The 17,175-nt window shown below is 45.7% G+C and overlaps 1 protein-coding gene across 2 annotated transcripts in view; it reads left to right on the top strand.

Moving 5' to 3' along the window:
• The window catches only part of Spon1 (spondin 1), a 283,414-nt gene extending 268,419 nt beyond the window's left edge, over nt 1-14,995 (top strand). For both annotated transcript variants that reach the window (XM_013074649.3, XM_087211613.1), the window contains exons 8-16: nt 1,012-1,213; nt 2,141-2,281; nt 2,719-2,794; nt 3,940-4,122; nt 7,355-7,525; nt 7,604-7,771; nt 8,349-8,513; nt 10,279-10,542; nt 12,673-14,995. In XM_013074649.3, coding sequence (XP_012930103.1) covers nt 1,012-1,213; nt 2,141-2,281; nt 2,719-2,794; nt 3,940-4,122; nt 7,355-7,525; nt 7,604-7,771; nt 8,349-8,513; nt 10,279-10,542; nt 12,673-12,836 — 1,534 coding nt within the window. In that variant the 3' untranslated portion in view covers nt 12,837-14,995. The remainder of the gene's footprint in view (nt 1-1,011; nt 1,214-2,140; nt 2,282-2,718; nt 2,795-3,939; nt 4,123-7,354; nt 7,526-7,603; nt 7,772-8,348; nt 8,514-10,278; nt 10,543-12,672) is intronic.
• The last annotated feature ends 2,180 nt before the right edge of the window (nt 14,996-17,175 follow it).

The following is a 17,175-nucleotide window of genomic DNA, read 5'->3' as shown; positions in this document are numbered from 1 at the left end:
GAAATGACACGGGTCAGCCACCAAGTGTGACTCTTCCTCACAGTCCCTATGGTGGGCCGCCGCTGTTTACCCGAGGCAGCCTGGTTACCCCTTGCAGCTGTAGACTTGGGACATTATTTCCAGCAGCTGGAGGTTGTCAGCCAAAGCCGCCCGGCTCTGTGGCTGGACCCTGCCTTCTGATTGGAGGAAACAGCCAGAGAGAGAACCAGCTCTGAGTCGATGAGAGTGCCTTGGTGCCAGGCCTGGCCAAAGGCAGGCTTTCTAGGACAATGGAGGCAGCAGGAAGGAGACCTCGTCCAGTGGCATGATAGAGTGAAAAAGAGGCAGGAGTAGAATGCGGAGGTTAATGATGGGAAGAACATTGGCCTTGAACTAATAATGGCGTAGGTTATCGTCTCCATTCTGCTGCTTAACTTTGTGACTTTGGGCACTTTACATAAGCCTCCCAAGCCTGTTTCTTCCCCCATAAATTGGAGTCGATAATCCTTACCCAAGGTCATTGTAAATATTGAATAAGAATGTGTACTTAAAGGTTTGGGACATCAGTAAGCAGCTTTTATTGGTAAAGTTCATCTCAGAGCCAACAAATCTGGACACACTCAACACGTAGTACTTGTTCATTTTTTCAAAAACTTTTACTGAGTATCTACACTACCAGCCAGGGTTTTAGGCACGGGGTATAAAGCCATGCATGACACAGGTGAGACCCCTGCTTTCCCAGAGCTTGTACGCCTGGGAGAGATGACGTCAGTAAACAGCTAAATAATAAATCAGCAAGAATCAAAGTAATAGTAAGTGCTGTGGAAACATTAAAAGTGGATGGAATGATACCACAGGGTTCTCTCCATATCTGCCCAACTGTGGGCTCAAAGACTGAAGGGTATAAACCAGTAATGGCCAAAGAATCTGCCTCCCTTCTCTCTCATCCTCTGGCTGTGGGAGGGCCAGATGTCTCTAGAATGTGCAGCCCCCATGTCTCCCAAAGTAATGATCTCTGTATTTGGTTTCCAGGAGAGCAGCACCCTCAGCTGAATTTTCAGTGGACAGGACACGCCACTTAATGTCCTTCCTGACCATGATGGGCCCGAGTCCTGACTGGAACGTGGGCTTATCTGCGGAGGATCTCTGCACCAAGGAATGTGGCTGGGTCCAGAAGGTGGTGCAAGACCTGATTCCCTGGGATGCTGGCACCGACAGCGGGGTGACCTATGAGGTAGGTGTGTGCCTGCAGCGGGGAGCGGCACCAGGCCTCCAGAGCACCTCACCTGCACAGCCCTGTTCGGGGAGTCTGAGTCTGTCCTAGAAGAGGTCTGTCAGGAGAGACCTGCTGGTCTCATTGTCACATATAGTAGGGTTTGGGATCTAGGAAGTGTTCATGCAGTGGCCAGGACAGCACAGGGAGGGAATCGACTAAGGAGCCGTTTGCAGGTCAGCAAGGGGGCAGCATGCCAAGGCCATGGAAGTAAACATACAGAACAGAGAGACGGCGAGAGAAGGAAGCTAGTGTGTTTGTATAAGGGCTGGACCAGACTCCAAAGGCTAAGGAGTTTTACTTTGTCCTGAGTGTCCTGTTTCTTAGATATATCAGCTGTACCAAAATCTGGAACCATCCAAAAATCAGTGGAAGAGTCTAGAACACACATTGGCACACTATGGTTTTGGAGACAAATCTAACCTACACCCTGATTTATAAACAGTTGTCAAACCTAGCTACACTCACCCAATTAAATACTGTATATTGTCTGCGGCTGCTTTCCCTCTTACAAGGGCCGAGCTGAGTAGTTGTGACACAGTGAGGCTCACAAAGCCTAAAATATCATTTGATCCACTACAAAAAAAAAAAAAAAGTTTGCCACCATGTCAGTAGGAAGAGGTGTGGATTCAAGCCAAGCTGGCCCAGCCATTTCTGAGTGGAGGTGCCCTCTCTGAAACTTGACCTCCACATTTTTGGGGGCATAATCTTACCATGTATGGGAAAGAATTTTCAAGTGTAGCTCTATACATGTCTGAGCACAGCATATCGTATAAATGGAATTCCATAAGTATAGTTACCCTTGTTAAATTCCTATCGGAATTTTCATCCTGACCCATATAACAAATTGCTTTATAGTTTTTATTTCCCACTTTGTTTTTCCTGCAGTCACCAAACAAACCCACAATTCCCCAGGAGAAAATCCGGCCCCTGACCAGTCTGGACCATCCCCAGAGTCCTTTCTACGACCCAGAGGGCGGGTCCATCACTCAAGTAGCCAGAGTTGTCATCGAGAGAATCGCCCGGAAGGTACTGGGTTCTGGCCCATCAAAAGGACCAAGGAGACTGTTTACCTTTTTGTTCTACAGTCACAAGATCCCTGGCAGATAGCACCCTGGGATATGGGATTCCTGGGCCTCCTAGTGTTTCTACTTTGCAAATGACATGTTGAAATGGAAATGAGCAAGATGAACTCAGTGGTGAGGCCCGCTGCTCAAATGAATGATTTGATCCAGGGGGATAGGTTTTGTGAATCCCACTGTCAATTACTAAAGTCTTCACGGTCAGGATTCCTGCTTATCCCCCTACTCTCACATGTTTCTTTTTCAGTTAGGTTGTAAATGTTGGCCCAAACTCCACAGGATTTGCACAGGGTGGGCATTAGACTTTCCGTCCTCCTCCATCTTTCTCCTGCACATTTCCTTCTCCTTCTAATGTGAGCCCTCCAGTTAAAATTCCTTTTGCAGGGGGAACAGTGCAATATTGTGCCTGACAATGTTGATGATATTGTAGCAGACCTGGCTCCAGAAGAAAAAGATGAAGGTAAGTTATTCTCCTTCATCGTGGGAGGCAACAGAAATTGGCACACTTTGAGAGGACGATTTGCTCACTTTGGGGGGGGGGGGTTGGTACGGAGGATCCCACTTGCCATCACATGTTTTGAGAACCATAAACAGTCTTATCTTTTGACTTGGCAATCCCAGCTCTGAGGATTTCTCCTCTAGAAATAATCAGGAGGCTTGGGTATATGGAGCTCAGCAGTAGTGCACATGCTTAGCATATACCAGGCCCTGGGTTTAATACCCAGTAACACCACCATGCCAGCCAAAAAAAGGATAAACGAGGCCAAAATTAGGTATGAGTTATAAGGTAATGGGTGAAGGCATGACATTGGAGTGTGCACTGAACAGTGTCAGCCCTTTAGAATGGCAGTGAAAATGCATGAATGGGCTTCTTGGAATTCAGATCACTCTGCCTTGACCCTAGCATTGGCCTCCAAGGCAGGCACACAATCCCCCTCCTCAGCAAGGACAGAGGCCAAGCTTCTAATCAGGAGGGGCATGGCAGAGCCATAGCTTGAACTTAATTTTGCTCCTGGAATCTGGAGCCAGATAACTTGAACTCGCGTTAGCCCTGTGACCCTGGGACCCTTTCAGCTTTAGCACCAGCAGTGGTAACATGGGCATAACAGCACAGCCCGCCTCGGAGAAAGCTGTTGCGTGGATCAATGGGATAGAACACACAAGGTTCTTAGAGTGGTGCTGTCACGTAATAGGCGCTCAGCAAACATCAGCCCTCCTTACTCTTACCATGACACTTGTCGGGGCGGGGTGTCACTGAAAGACTAAGTTGCAACACCAAAAAACGAAAGTCTTGTGCTTTCCAAAAGTGCCTATGAAATGCCTGCATGAGTGGAAACAATGTTTGCCAAGGTCAGGGATTGTAATGAAAAGCTCTTCGTGTGTTAAGAGAAAGGGATAGTAAAGAAATTATTCCTATCACGTAGGGTGCTGAAATGTAATTTTGAAAGGGAAGGAAATGGCTGCTCCCATCCCTGGAGCACTCGGGCTCATGAAGCCTGGTCAGGCAGTGGGACTTTCTTCTCCTGAAGTGAGCGCCAGTTGGGGGAGAGCACCAGTTGCAGCTTTACTGACTCCCTAGGAAAACATGTCACATGCCCATTCCAGATGACACCCCTGAAACCTGCATCTACTCCAACTGGTCCCCATGGTCGGCCTGCAGCTCCTCCACCTGTGAAAAGGGCAAGAGGATGCGGCAGCGCATGCTGAAGGCACAGCTGGACCTCAGTGTCCCCTGCCCAGATACCCAGGACTTCCAGCCCTGCATGGGCCCCGGCTGCAGTGATGAAGGTAAGCAGCCAGCCCAGAGCAGCTCGCAGCAGCTCAGGAAAGAAGATCTGAGAGCAATGCAAGCACCTTACATCCAAGCAGGCAGAGACCCTGGGGTGGGGGCCGGGACAGTGGGGCCCTAGCTGCAGTTGGCGAGGTCAAACCCGGGGAGACCCCTTCCTGAAACATCTCGAGGGCTTGGAACATCAGCTAACGTAAGACTTCTTGAAACTGACTACATACTTCCCTCCCCAGCCAGGGGATAAATACACACAACTGCAGAGCTAGCAAACATAGATGTCTTATGGCAAATTAGAAATAGTAGCCTGCTTCTGGGCCTTAACTCCAACTGCTTTTTAAGCAGCCCATGAACAGGTTGGCCAAGACAATATCTAAGTCCATTGCCCTGTTTCTGTCACCCTGTACCCTTCCTGGGTATTCCACCTCAGCCTGAGTCACAGCACTTGTGTCATGCCCTTCGGGCTGATTGCAGAAATTTTCAATCTATCTGCACCTGCTCAAAGGTCGGGCTTAAACTACACACTTGCAATACCTTTGTGGTGGTGGTTCCAGCTTCCAGATTGCACAAAGCTGATTGCAGTGCAAAGGTCTCTGCCTCCCAAGGAGGGCATGACCCTGCCTGGACAGATCAGTCCCCTTCCTCCTATCCTCTCGGGGGTGCAGTGGGGTTGTAGGAAGAGAACACATCGGCAGGCCTGGAGCAAACCACTTCCAAGTAGCAGATAACTGAAGAAAACTTGGCCCACCACAGGTCACACAGCCCCCGGCTCCTCTGCTCTCCAGGCCACACTCTCAGATGCTTTATTGCTAACTGGTTTTGCCCAAAATAGGGCATTTTGAGGGGAAAGAAACCCTACCATAGAAAGGCCATTCCAAAAAACATAGGAAAAAAGAGATTGGCCGGTCAATATTGAAGCCCCTTTCTGGGGCTGAAGACCTGTCTCATGGACAATGTAAGCCGAGATCTTTAACCTCCTCCTCCACAGGGAAGAGTCCATCTTCACACCAATCAGGTGGCTCCAGGGGGAAATAACAGTTCTGAGGCATCCTGGCCGGTACCTGTTCCTTGTACCTGGGGTTCCAGCTACCCCTTCCAGAACTAAATAGAGTTCTCTTATACACTTATCAAGTTCCTTTACACACTAAATTGTTTGGGGAGTCATTAGAGTAGGAAGGAAGCAGAGGTCTCTGGACACTGAATAGATTTTTATAAGATGCATATACTTCATTGTATCATATAGCAACTGCATTTTCATTGGGTTTCTTAATGATGTGGGCCAAGCCTGTTACCCCAACCCTTGATGTCTCTTCCCACTTTTATCCCTCTCCCAAAGCAACATTCAAGTGATCTTTAGCAAAGGAAAATCTTATCACCTGAATCCTGAGATGAAAAATTTATGGTTCCATATTGCCCATGTGCAAACTTCTCTGCTTAGTAAACTTGTGAAGTGGTCCTACAAAGAACCAGGGCAGAGATACACTGACACACATGCAACACAATATTACACTGCTGATACCAAAAGATGTAAAGGCACCTGAGGCCGTTGGGGGGGAGGGGCGTGAAGGGTGAGGCCTTTAACACTTCCCCTCAGAAGGCACATTCTTGTTGATGGTCACCTGACCAAGGAAACATCTTGCCAGGCCATGGGAAGCCTGAATTAGGGCCTGTCAAATCCCACCCCTGCCCAACTGTAGCAAACCAGAACATAATCATCTAACTTGGTTGTACTCGCTACCTTTAGTCAGCCTGGTCCAGTGGTCTAGCATGTGGCTTCCAGCTGAAACTTCTAAGTGCACCATCTAGCTGCACCATCCATAGTTTAAATACCAAAGTCTGGGCACCACACATGTGACGATCTGTGGACATGTGCACAGACTTCAGTTCTGGCTTCATTTCCCAATAAAACACACACACGGCTGTTTGTACAAGCTGGTCTCTTCACCCTAAGTACAAATATACTTTGTTTTAGTGCACTAAGGTGTGCCTTCTAATGTGAAATTTTACCCAGAACTCTGAGAGGAAACTTGTCCCTGCTCTGTGCTGCCTGATTCCCTTCCTGAATCTTTTGTCCTATTTCACTGTCAGTTTATTATTATTAGCATATGCGCTAACTCTCTGGAGTAGGGCAAGATCTGTATCTTACATAGCTTTGTAACCTCAGAAGATATCACTAAATATTCAGGAAATTTTCTTGAATAAACAGATGCAAAGGTGGATGGACAGATGACTTCATTTTCCTCTTGTTTTTAGAGCCAAAACAGGTAAACATATACACACAGCCATGCTTCCACCACCAGTTCTCTACCACCCTGACAACAGGCCCAACAAGTCAAACCTCAAGGTTCAGTTTTCTTTCCTCCAACAATCTCCAAATGTCTCCTCCATGATCGCAGCCTTTACTAACACCCATAGATGGCCTAAGATATACAGAAGGCTGCTTATAGTGTCTTCATCATCCTTCCTCTCTCCTGGCACACAGACACAACTCCCTCATGCCACACCAGACCAGGCCATTTGTTTCCAATTAGCAGCAAGGGTATTTTCTTCTTGTTACCATCCTCATGCCTGCTCCTTGGTATAATCTGCTCTTAGGGTACTGATCAGTCCTGGTCCCAAGGCCTACCACACTCTATCCTCAGGAACAAAATTTCCTCTTCCACTGTACTTACTTTCCTAGACTGGGGAACTCACAGCTTTAGACAATAACTGAAGTCTCTGGTTCCGCTAAACAAAATGGCTTATACACCACTTCACAGAATATAGATTTCTCACAGCGCTGTCCCAAAAGAACTTTCTGCAGTGATGACAGTGTTCTGCCTCTGCACCATCTAATATGGTAGCCACTAGGTACACTACTGAGCACTTACAAGTGATTAGTGACTGAAAAGTTGAATTTGTATTTGCAAGTCCTAGATATATGATTCATGTAGGCTAAACATAATTTATCTTAAATTATATAGACTATATATATTTGTGTGTGATGTACGCACATATCCTAACTATTCAGGTTTCCTTTAATGTATTTTTGTAGAATATGTTGAGTGCTCTGCGCATCTGGACAAGGCACATTTCCTCTTAAGAAAACAGTTGGCTGCTTCGAAGGTTTAGGCCATTTATGTTGGGATCCCTGCTTCACTGCCAAAAGGCCCATGAGTGGTGTGGGTGGGAAGTTTCCAGGTGGGGTCCGGCTCCCACACGGCCCTAAACGTGGCTCCCTGTGGTGTGTTGCAGATGGCTCCACCTGCACCATGTCCGAGTGGATCATCTGGTCGCCCTGCAGCATCTCCTGTGGCACCGGCATGCGGTCCCGGGAGAGGTATGTGAAGCAGTTCCCAGAGGACGGCTCCGTGTGCACGCTGCCCACCGAGGAAACCGAGAAGTGCACGGTCAACGAGGAGTGCTGTGAGTGGGGGGCGGGGCGGGGTGGGGCGGGACCCAGCGCTTCAAGTCTTCGGAGGCCAACTCCACTGGGCTCCTCAGCTCCCAGCAGCTGCCTGATGACTGAGTGGGGCGAGTGGGACGAGTGCAGCGCCACCTGCGGGCTGGGCACGAGGAAGCGGCACCGCATGGTCAAAATGAGCCCGGCAGACGGCTCCATGTGCAAGGCTGAGACCTCGCAGTCGGAGAAGTGCATGATGCCCGAATGCCGTGAGTGGGCGACGGGGAGGGTACCGGGCCGGGGTCCTGGGAAGAGTGTGGAGAACCAGGGCAGTGCCTACCACCACCATCCAAGTCAGAGGCTACGCACGGCCTCCTCTGGAAAGCGTTCTAAATGGTGATGGCCTCTGGAGAGAACTGGCCCGCGGCTGTGTTTCGCGGAAGCATCTCCACTCTTAGGCAGGACACGCATTCCCCATGCCCAGTGCACCCTCTTTTACTCTGGATAAGCCAGGACCACTCCTGCTCTGTGAACAAATGCACACAAAGGTAGAACAACATACACATTCAAGGGGTTTCAGTATCAAAGTGTTCAAATATGCACATGGGGTGCTTGTCTTTCCTAAGAGCCTACTAAGATGTTCAGTGCTGTTTCAAGTGGGAACTTGTGCACTCAGATTACTGCCCTCATCTGGTATCAGGTCATGGCCACCACCTGGGCTACACCTGGCTATGCGAGATCTTGCTCCAGGGGATTCACCCTCACTTTACTCCAGGGGCTAGAGCAGGGGATGAGGGAGGAGCACGGTGGGGCCTGTTCTCAGGGGCAAATCTGGCCTTGACCTAGACACCATCCCATGCTTGCTGTCTCCATGGTCCGAGTGGAGTGACTGCAGTGTGACCTGCGGGAAGGGCGTGAGGACCCGCCAGAGGCTGCTCAAGTCTCTGGCAGAACTCGGGGACTGCAATGAGGAACTGGAGCAAGTGGAGAAGTGCATGCTGCCTGAGTGCCGTAAGTCCTGGGTCCTGGAAACACACGCACCCCTTCTCTCATGCGTTCCTGAGACCAGGAAGCTCTGAACCAGCCTCCGGCTGTGATAAGACTGCTAGAGATCCTGTAGTAAAACTGTTTCCTGGGGATTGGGTCTCTGTGTTGCCATAAACTCCTTAGTCAATCCCATTACCAACTGCAAGACACACACTGCAGGTGGCTATGGAGTCTAAATGACAGCCTTATTCGAAACACCACAAATCAGCCCTCAGCTGTCTCATTTCCCCAACCCCATATATGGGCTTGTATGACCTATGTATGACCTTAGAGTTTTCTAAGCGTTTGAATTGTATTCCTCCTCCCTGTGACCATTTTACATACCTTTGACTAGAGGCTGGACATTAAGTCATTGACTCCTGCAGCCTGCTGAGAAGACCTCAAGAAAGTAAGCCAAGTTCTCAAAAGCTTGCTGACCACCCCATCTCCCCCAAAATCTATGACAGAGCCAGTTTTTCTGGCTAGTCTTTCGAAGAGAGTTGCTCTTTTAGTTGGCAAAAGGGCAGGCATGCTTGCTTGCTATGATTTATTTTCTCGTTTCCTCTAGAACATACTTGCCATCTTTCAAGCTAGGTCTTTCCTCTTAAGACTCAGGCTGCCTGCCTGCTTCAGAACCCAGCTGTCCTTTACTGGCGGCATAGCCTTCAACAAATTACTTATCCCTGTTCTGCAGTTTCCTCATCTGTAAAACAGCAGGAAACACTCCCTAGGTTGCTGTGAAGGTCACTCAGTAACTGGCAGAAAGCTTGAGCACTGGGCCTGGTGGGCAGGCCTCACTGATCTGTCCTCAGCTCCTGAGCTGTTTCTAGACTTGGCTGTGGGTGCTGATAACCTGCACCATTCACTAACTACTGTTCAGCCCAGCTCACCAGATTAGAGCCCCAGAACCCTCCAGTGGGGACAATGAGCAGCTTAAAAGTCCTTATTTATGTCACAGAGCCAAGTGAAGAGAACATGAACACTTTCGGAGCACTTTCTGGGCTAGGAGCCTTACTTCATTTAAACTTTACAATTTAAGGAGAATACCACCATCATGTCCATTTTGCAGATAAGAAATCTGCCCTGAGTCCCACAGGGAAAAAAGACAAAACTACTGAACAAAATGAGAACTTCCTAGATCCAGTCTGGCCCTGGTAGTGCAAAGCCAATGGAGAGTTTAGGCTCATTTGCCTGCCAGGATATATCCTAAAAATCAGATCAATGTATTATTTCATGTTTGTGCAGTGCTGGCTATTAATTTGCTGGATCTCATACTATGACAAACCATAGAACATTGCTTGTTCCTGACCCTCTACTGAATTTTCCATTTCTGGTCCCCATATTTTTTGCTCAGACCACCATAGATAGGTCACAGAATGTCAAGAACAAAAGCTGCTTGGACTTAAGGAGAGCCATGACATCCTTGATATTGGTCTACAGGGCATACTGACTTGTTCTCCCAGAGTCAACAGTGAGGTAGCAGGGAGCTTGCTGGTCTTGCCCTGAAAACTACCACCAGGAAACTGTGGCTGTACTGAGAAAATCTGGGTCCCTGGGCACTGCAGGAGGCCAGACTGCGCCACTTGAGGCTCACTTGACAAAACTTTAGGAATTCATGTTACAGAGCAAGAGGCCTTCTGGAGCCTGTTTCTTCTATAAAAAGCATTCTGCAGCCTGAGATGTTCAAAAGAGCGTGACTACATCTTGTTTCAGACCTGAGGTATGCTAATGCCCATCTGTGTCTTGCCAGCCATCGACTGTGAACTCACCGAGTGGTCCCAGTGGTCAGAATGTAACAAGTCATGTGGGAAAGGCCACATGATTCGAACCCGGATGATCCAAATGGAACCTCAGTTTGGAGGTGCACACTGTCCAGAGACCGTGCAACGCAAGAAGTGCCGTATCCGGAAATGCCTTAGAAATCCATCCGTCCAGAAGCTGCGCTGGAGGGAGGCCCGAGAGAGCCGAAGGAGTGAGCAGCTGCGGGAAGAGTCTGATGGGGAGCAGTTCCCAGGTATGGCTCCCTGTGCAGGGCTGCAGTGGGCTTCTGGACTGGCTGGGGTCTGCAGTGGGCTCAAAACATTGGAAAGAGACTGCATTTCCTGGAGTGTTCAGACTGCGTTTTAATTGCATTTTTTTAATGTTTTCTTTTCCCCCCAAATATTACAAAAGCATAATTTATAAGGAATAGAGGGAGAATTTTATCAAAGAAACTTTTAACATACCTAGCAGAAGTATTTTCAAGCAAAAAACCCTTAGGAATTTCATAATTCCTTATGACTTGCTAACCTCATTCATTCTTTGCAAAAAGGGGGAAATAACGACATGGACTCAAAAAGAGTCTCGACTGTCATTTAGGGAACGTTTTCCACGACCTCTCAAAACAAGTCATCATCCATTTCAAAGGTGTGGCTAAAACAAGACAGGCTGGGCTGCTGCTTGGTGCATTTCTTCATGGTTAACCACAAAGTTTAGCAGCAATAGCATGTCAGCTTTGAGTTTATTTCTTCAAACACTGTAGATCCAGGCTGTCAAGTAAGTGATAAATGCTCTAATAAAATAATGAACAAAGTGCTAAGGGAGCCAAGGAATGGACATCTGACACTGACTGGGGTTCAGGGAGACGCCACAGCAGAGGAAATCAGGCTGAGTCTTAAAATAATTTATAGGAGTTTGCCACTTGAGTGCATTCCAGCTATGAGGAACAGTAATTGCTAGGGCACAAACATGCCAACAAGCATGGAGAAGAGGCAGGAAAACAAGTGGAGAGGAGGCGAGGCCAGACCAGAAAAGGCCAGTGGCCTGCTGATGATTTGGGACTCAATACGGTGGAAGTAGTCTTAAGCTGGAGTGACTCTAACAAATCTATGTTGAATTTGCCATTTGGAGGCTCTGAGGAGAGTTAAGGTTTTGTTTATTACCCAGGACAAAGATTAAGTGTCCCCTCCTCCTGCACAAAATGAGGGCAATGTAGGAGTTAAATAAAAACAATACGCCCTGCCTGGGGCTGCACTGCTAAATCAGCTGGCCTGAGGAAATAGTGCAGTACCAACAGCAAGCCACGGAGACAATCAATCCACCAGGAGGACCAGGCTTAAGTCTTGGGCACAGGCTGATGTTTTCTGGATCCCGTGCAGGGGTGAGGACGGTACCTATGTAAAAGCGAAGGTTAATTAGTCAAGTTTCTGATTATTTTTAAAAATATAGCTCAAATTACTCCTTGTCTTCCCTCGTCTTTGCTCCTGTACCTAGAATGACGAGAGAAATGGATAGGATGTGAGAAGCTCCCCAACGGACAGTTCACCATCCTTTCCTTAGGGAGCTGCTCCCATAGTCATTCAACATTCATTAAAGCCAACCATGGGTCAGGCTCAGACCTTCTCAGTAAAACCTATCTAATGCATAGGCAGAGACCTGTAGGGTTTGAAGGAGGAATAGATAAGAGTGCTACAGAAACATGCAAAGAAATGATCCAGACTCTGGGGGTCAAGGAAGTTTTGTTTGGTTTTGTTTTTGAGAAAGTCATGTTTATGCTGAGTAGGAAAAATAAAACACTGCTCTTCAATTTACTTACAATTTGGGAGGCTAAGTATTTGGGCATTTGGGCAACCAGGCATAAAAGAAAGTTTGGTGCTCCCTGAGTATGTGCTGCATCTCAAGCTATCCCAAAACAGTTGCTTTAAAAACCTATCAATTATTAACATACTCCCGAGGCTCAGTGACCCGCACTAGCTCAGCTGGACAATTCTTCTGAGGTTGGGCCTGGGCTTGTTCTCATTCATGTGGCCACAATCAACTGGGGCTAGTAGGGCCCAGGGACCTCATCTGCATTTCTGGGGCCTCTTGCCCGTAGGCTAGTGCAGAAGTTCCTAAAAGCTTTTCTCAAACATGTTTTTGCTCAAGTCCTACTGGCCAAAGCAGTGACAAAACACTGTCCCTGAAAGAAAGAACTGTAAAGCAATAATGACCTCTTTTAGGCAATCAATCCCATATGGGTTAACAGTCCCTAGTAAGGACCCTAACCATTAGTTAACTCAACAAATCATTACATACAGAAGCAGAGACACCCAAATAAATCTGATAGTTCTACCGGAGTCTAGCATTTCCATTCCATGGGCCTAACCAGGCATTCTCCCATTTTCAGGCTGTAAGATGCGTCCATGGACCACCTGGTCAGAATGCACCAAACTGTGTGGAGGTGGGATTCAGGAACGCTATATGACTGTAAAGAAGCGGTTCAAAAGCTCCCAGTTTACCAGCTGCAAAGACAAGAAGGAGATCAGAGCATGCAACGTTCACCCTTGTTAGCGGGGATACAAGTTCCCCAGGGCTTCATTCCAGATTCCACAGTCACCAATGATTGAGTGGTTTGCTTGTTTAAGACAACTTAAATTGTGTCCACTAGTTTCCATTTTTGCAGTATGGTTTGCCCCATAGTCTTGTGGATGCCAGGGACATCCTTTCTGAATATTTCTTGGTGGGCACGGCCAAGTAGGGATCCCTCACCCTCAGCCAGCGCTCCTCCTGCATAGAAGTAAGCAGTGTCAGCCATCTTGTACTAAACTGAAGTGTGTCCCTCGGAGTATCCACGTGGCGGGCGACCACATCTGGAAAGGACTGCGTACCTGGGCCCCAGGGTGCAGCAGGTACACACCCACCAGATGAAGAAAACACATTCCTTTCTCTCTCATCTTTGGCCAGGTCACTCTTGCAGAAAACTTGTTTGCCCATCTCTTTTCACTTAATGGAACTTCGGGTCTCTTGTTACATCTCCTCAGTCATCGTTACATTCTTGGGGGAAATGATCAAGAGAAGCACGGATGCTGGATGGCTTTTATTCTTATACTGAAAAATTCTGAATGCATTTATCTCACCTCCTAATACTGGTTCCTGGAACCCCAAAGGGAGAAAAACGATGGCTGTTTCATTTAAATGTAACCAGTTCTTACACCAGAGATAAAGGGAAAGTAAATGCAGAAAGTAGTTTTTCCTTGTTTTTGTTTTCTGGTGCCGTAATTCTCCTAGAAACATAGCTTTATGACCCTACCTTTCAGTAATAGATCCTTATTGGAAACAAGGCAGCAAAATTGGCCTACTGGTTCCAAGCCTGAATTTTAAAAATCTTCCATACACATCCAGACTTTTAAGTTTTCAAATCAGTTTCTAACAAGCAAATGCTAAGTCTGCCCAAAATCTCCCAAACATCATTCCTTCAAAAAAAAAAAATACTATCTCTGTACTTAAAAAGTTATTTTTAGTCATAATATTTTATATTTAGAGAAAAAGTATTTCAGAGACTAAGACAAAATCTAGGAGAAAAGAATACTGTGGAATCAAGCTGAGTAAGAAGTCATGGGAGAAGTCAAGCCTGTGTCAGCCTTCCGCACCAGGGCTGTGGTCCTCACAGACACCTGTAGGGAAGGCCATGGGCTTCCACCCCCATCCTAGCCACTGGAAGCTCACCAAATTCAGGGAGACTGACTACCAACTATTAGTACCATCTTTCTCAGTTAAGCCCATCAGCAGTCTCTGTCAAAACATCATGCATTCATCATTAAAACTGTTTTTCAGGCCTTTTTATTACTGCTTAATCCAAATATGTATCATGGGCGAGATGAATACAATGCCTTGAATATACTACTTTAAGAATTTGCATTAAACAGATGGGGATATTTCTAAAACAACACGTATATGCTATAGCCCTGAATATGTATTTTCTTGAACACAAGGAAGACTGTTCAATAAAAAAAACTCATTAGGTCTGTCTTTCGTGTTTTTAAGCTAAATTAGTAAGTGTTCGGGTGTTTGGGTCCTTTGTACAACTGTTTCCACCTCAATTACTTTCAGTAAAATATATGGCCTTTGTCCCCCAGATTCTGGAGGGGCCATTGCTACATCCCTGAGCTACCTGGAGTTTTGTTCCCAATTTTTTAAATCCTTAATAAATCACCCCCCTAGAAGCATAAGATAAAGAAATGAGTTTAATTTTCCACTTGTGACAAAAATAATCTACCCATTGTTCCATCATCCTCTAAAGCTTTTTTTTTTTTTTTGGTACCAGGGATTGAACTCAGGACCTTGCGCTTGCGAGGCAGCACTACTGAGCTAAATCCTCAGCCCCATCCTCTAAAGCTATCTTGATGCATACTCACTCTCAATCCATGAATATCTAAGTTCCTTAATATGGTGATTCCTAAGTAACTCTTAAACCCATGCTAGTGTCTCATGTTCATATCTGGTCCCTGTTAAGTACATTTTAAATTCTGATTTTGGAGACTTAAAACCACGTAACTGGTTAATGGCTAAGACTGGGTAACATGCTTCTTATCACTAGAGTGTTTTTGTTTGCAATGGGGAATTCTAAGTGTCAAATCTCTTTCTTACCAAAGTCTTGTGTTAGGTGGTTTCTTGTTTTTCTGGCTAACCAATCATTTTGGAAATAAAGACTTTTTACTACAAAAATGCAATTTGTTTGGACTTCCACTTGAAAAAATTGAAAGATCACAAAAACTACCAAAGAATAGCCTATAACTGTACATATTTTGTCAATGTCAAACCAGTTATAATCTAGTTTACACTGATATTTTAAGATAACAAAAGTTCAGAGGTATATTTCCCAGACACTTACCTGTCATCTTGCCAATGCATTTTATTTGAAGAAAATCTGTTGTAGCAAATGAGAATAAAACCTGGGCTTCTCTAGACCCAGAAATGACAAAAATTAAAAAGAATCTGTACTGTTTTCTTCATTTCAACTTTGTATACTGAACATGTTTTATACTCAAAGCCTACATACTCCATCCAGAAAGTAAGGGTGTATTACATATTCTCACATGACTACAATTCTTCAGAAATTTAGTGCACATCAAGTCCATGGCTGAATTGTCAAGTCACAAAAAACGCTTCATGTAAAATTATCTCTGTAACCTATTTCTGTTTAGCCTATATGTTTCAGGCAATAAATAAAAATAAATTTTTTAAAAACCAGAAAATTCAAAGAACTGCAAAATGGCCTCACAGAACCATTTATGATGGAACCTGAACTGGAATAAAAGAGCCCAACTTTGAAAATTCCATTACATAGAATTCAGCAACAAAGGAGTTAAACATTTATATTCTAAAGAAAGTGACATTTTTCTAAATAGCACTAAACTATAAATGTTTATTCCCTAACCACAACACAGAATCAAGGAAGACAGTCATTTCCACTATTTTGCTATTTGGTGCTATTAATTTTAATAGAATGATTCATTTTGCTCTTCATATTGCCCAAGTAGGGAGAATGAATGAAAATAACCCCCTCTGAAAATGACTGAGATGCAAAAACAAAAATAGCAGCTGAATGCTAATTAGCATGTAGCTAATTCTTCTATTTAAATCCTTTGAAACTGAAAGTAAAAGATCTACACTAAAATGTCGCATTTGAGTAATGGCAGCCCTGCTTTAGGCGCCCAGAGGCACTCCACTCAGCTGGGGGGAGAAGCACAGGCAGGATAATGGTTGAGCCTGCCGCCCCTAGGTTCAAGCTGCTGTGAGACAAAGCCAGTTATCTGACCTTTTTTTTTTTTTTTGGTACTGGGGATCGAACTCGGGTCCTTGCACTTTCGGAGCAGGCGGCGAAACCACTGAGCTAAAAGTCCCCGGACAGACACAAGCTTTCTCAGACTACAGAGTATACACACACACACCCATACAGCCCCCTGCATAACTGAGTCAATCCTCACCTTGAGTCATGGTATTCTGTCACAGGACGGAAAGCCACTCCACACCACCCATCTCTTCACTTCTTCAGAAACCAGTAAATGCCCACTTTGTGATGAAGCTGGTTTGAGTTGCATTTTAGTCACTTATAGCCCAAAATGTCATGACAAATAAATAAGCATGCATACTTTTACAGTTATCAGAGCAAAATGCAATTTCAGAGTGTTTTCACTTAACATTCATGTCTTAAGATAGCACTCATTTACATTTTCTCATATTGCTCTAAATATTCGTGTCTTTAGCATACTGATTGGTAATGATTCTCGTATTTCAAGCAGTTACATGCTTCAACAATTTTCCTTTACCTCAAATAATTTTTATGTATTAACAGAAGAAGAAAAGCAAACATCTTTTTCAAAATTCCTGACTCCTTTACAACATTTGGAATTTGTAACAGGAGTCCGTGTTTTTTCCCAGCTTTGCTTACCTTCCTATCTAGAAGTCATAAGGGCCACTTCTGAAACATGCCTGAACCTTTTCCTCCCTCCCTCCCTCACTACACTAGTGCTACTCAAAGTGAACTTCTACAGTAATGTGACACTGCCACAATAAACAAGAGAATGACTTTCCTAGTTAATTCACTTTCATTACTCACAGAGAAAGTATCAGTCCACAACGCTGATGATTCCAATGTTTTAAAACTGGGCCTTTACACAGACATTCCGAGAAGTGTCAGAGAGGATGCCTGCCCGCCATCCTGAGGCCAGGGGTGGCAAACCTATGGCACGTTTGCCCCAGCAGACAGGCTGTATCATTGAAAGCTCTAAAAGGTTCGCCATCACAGCTCAGGCTTTCAAATCTCTGAGGCTGACCTATCCAGATGGCAGTACCTAGATCCAGATTTGGGTGCCTATACGCCTAAGAATAAAGACCTCACACCCCGATC

This window comes from Heterocephalus glaber, unplaced genomic scaffold (genome assembly GCF_053883595.1).
Source record: "Heterocephalus glaber isolate CG9 unplaced genomic scaffold, H.glaber_assembly_v1.0 deba00001428, whole genome shotgun sequence".
Taxonomy (NCBI): Eukaryota; Metazoa; Chordata; class Mammalia; order Rodentia; family Bathyergidae; genus Heterocephalus; species Heterocephalus glaber.
The sequence above is the reverse complement of the archived record's forward strand: the minus strand, read 5'-3'. Positions and strand labels throughout refer to the sequence as shown.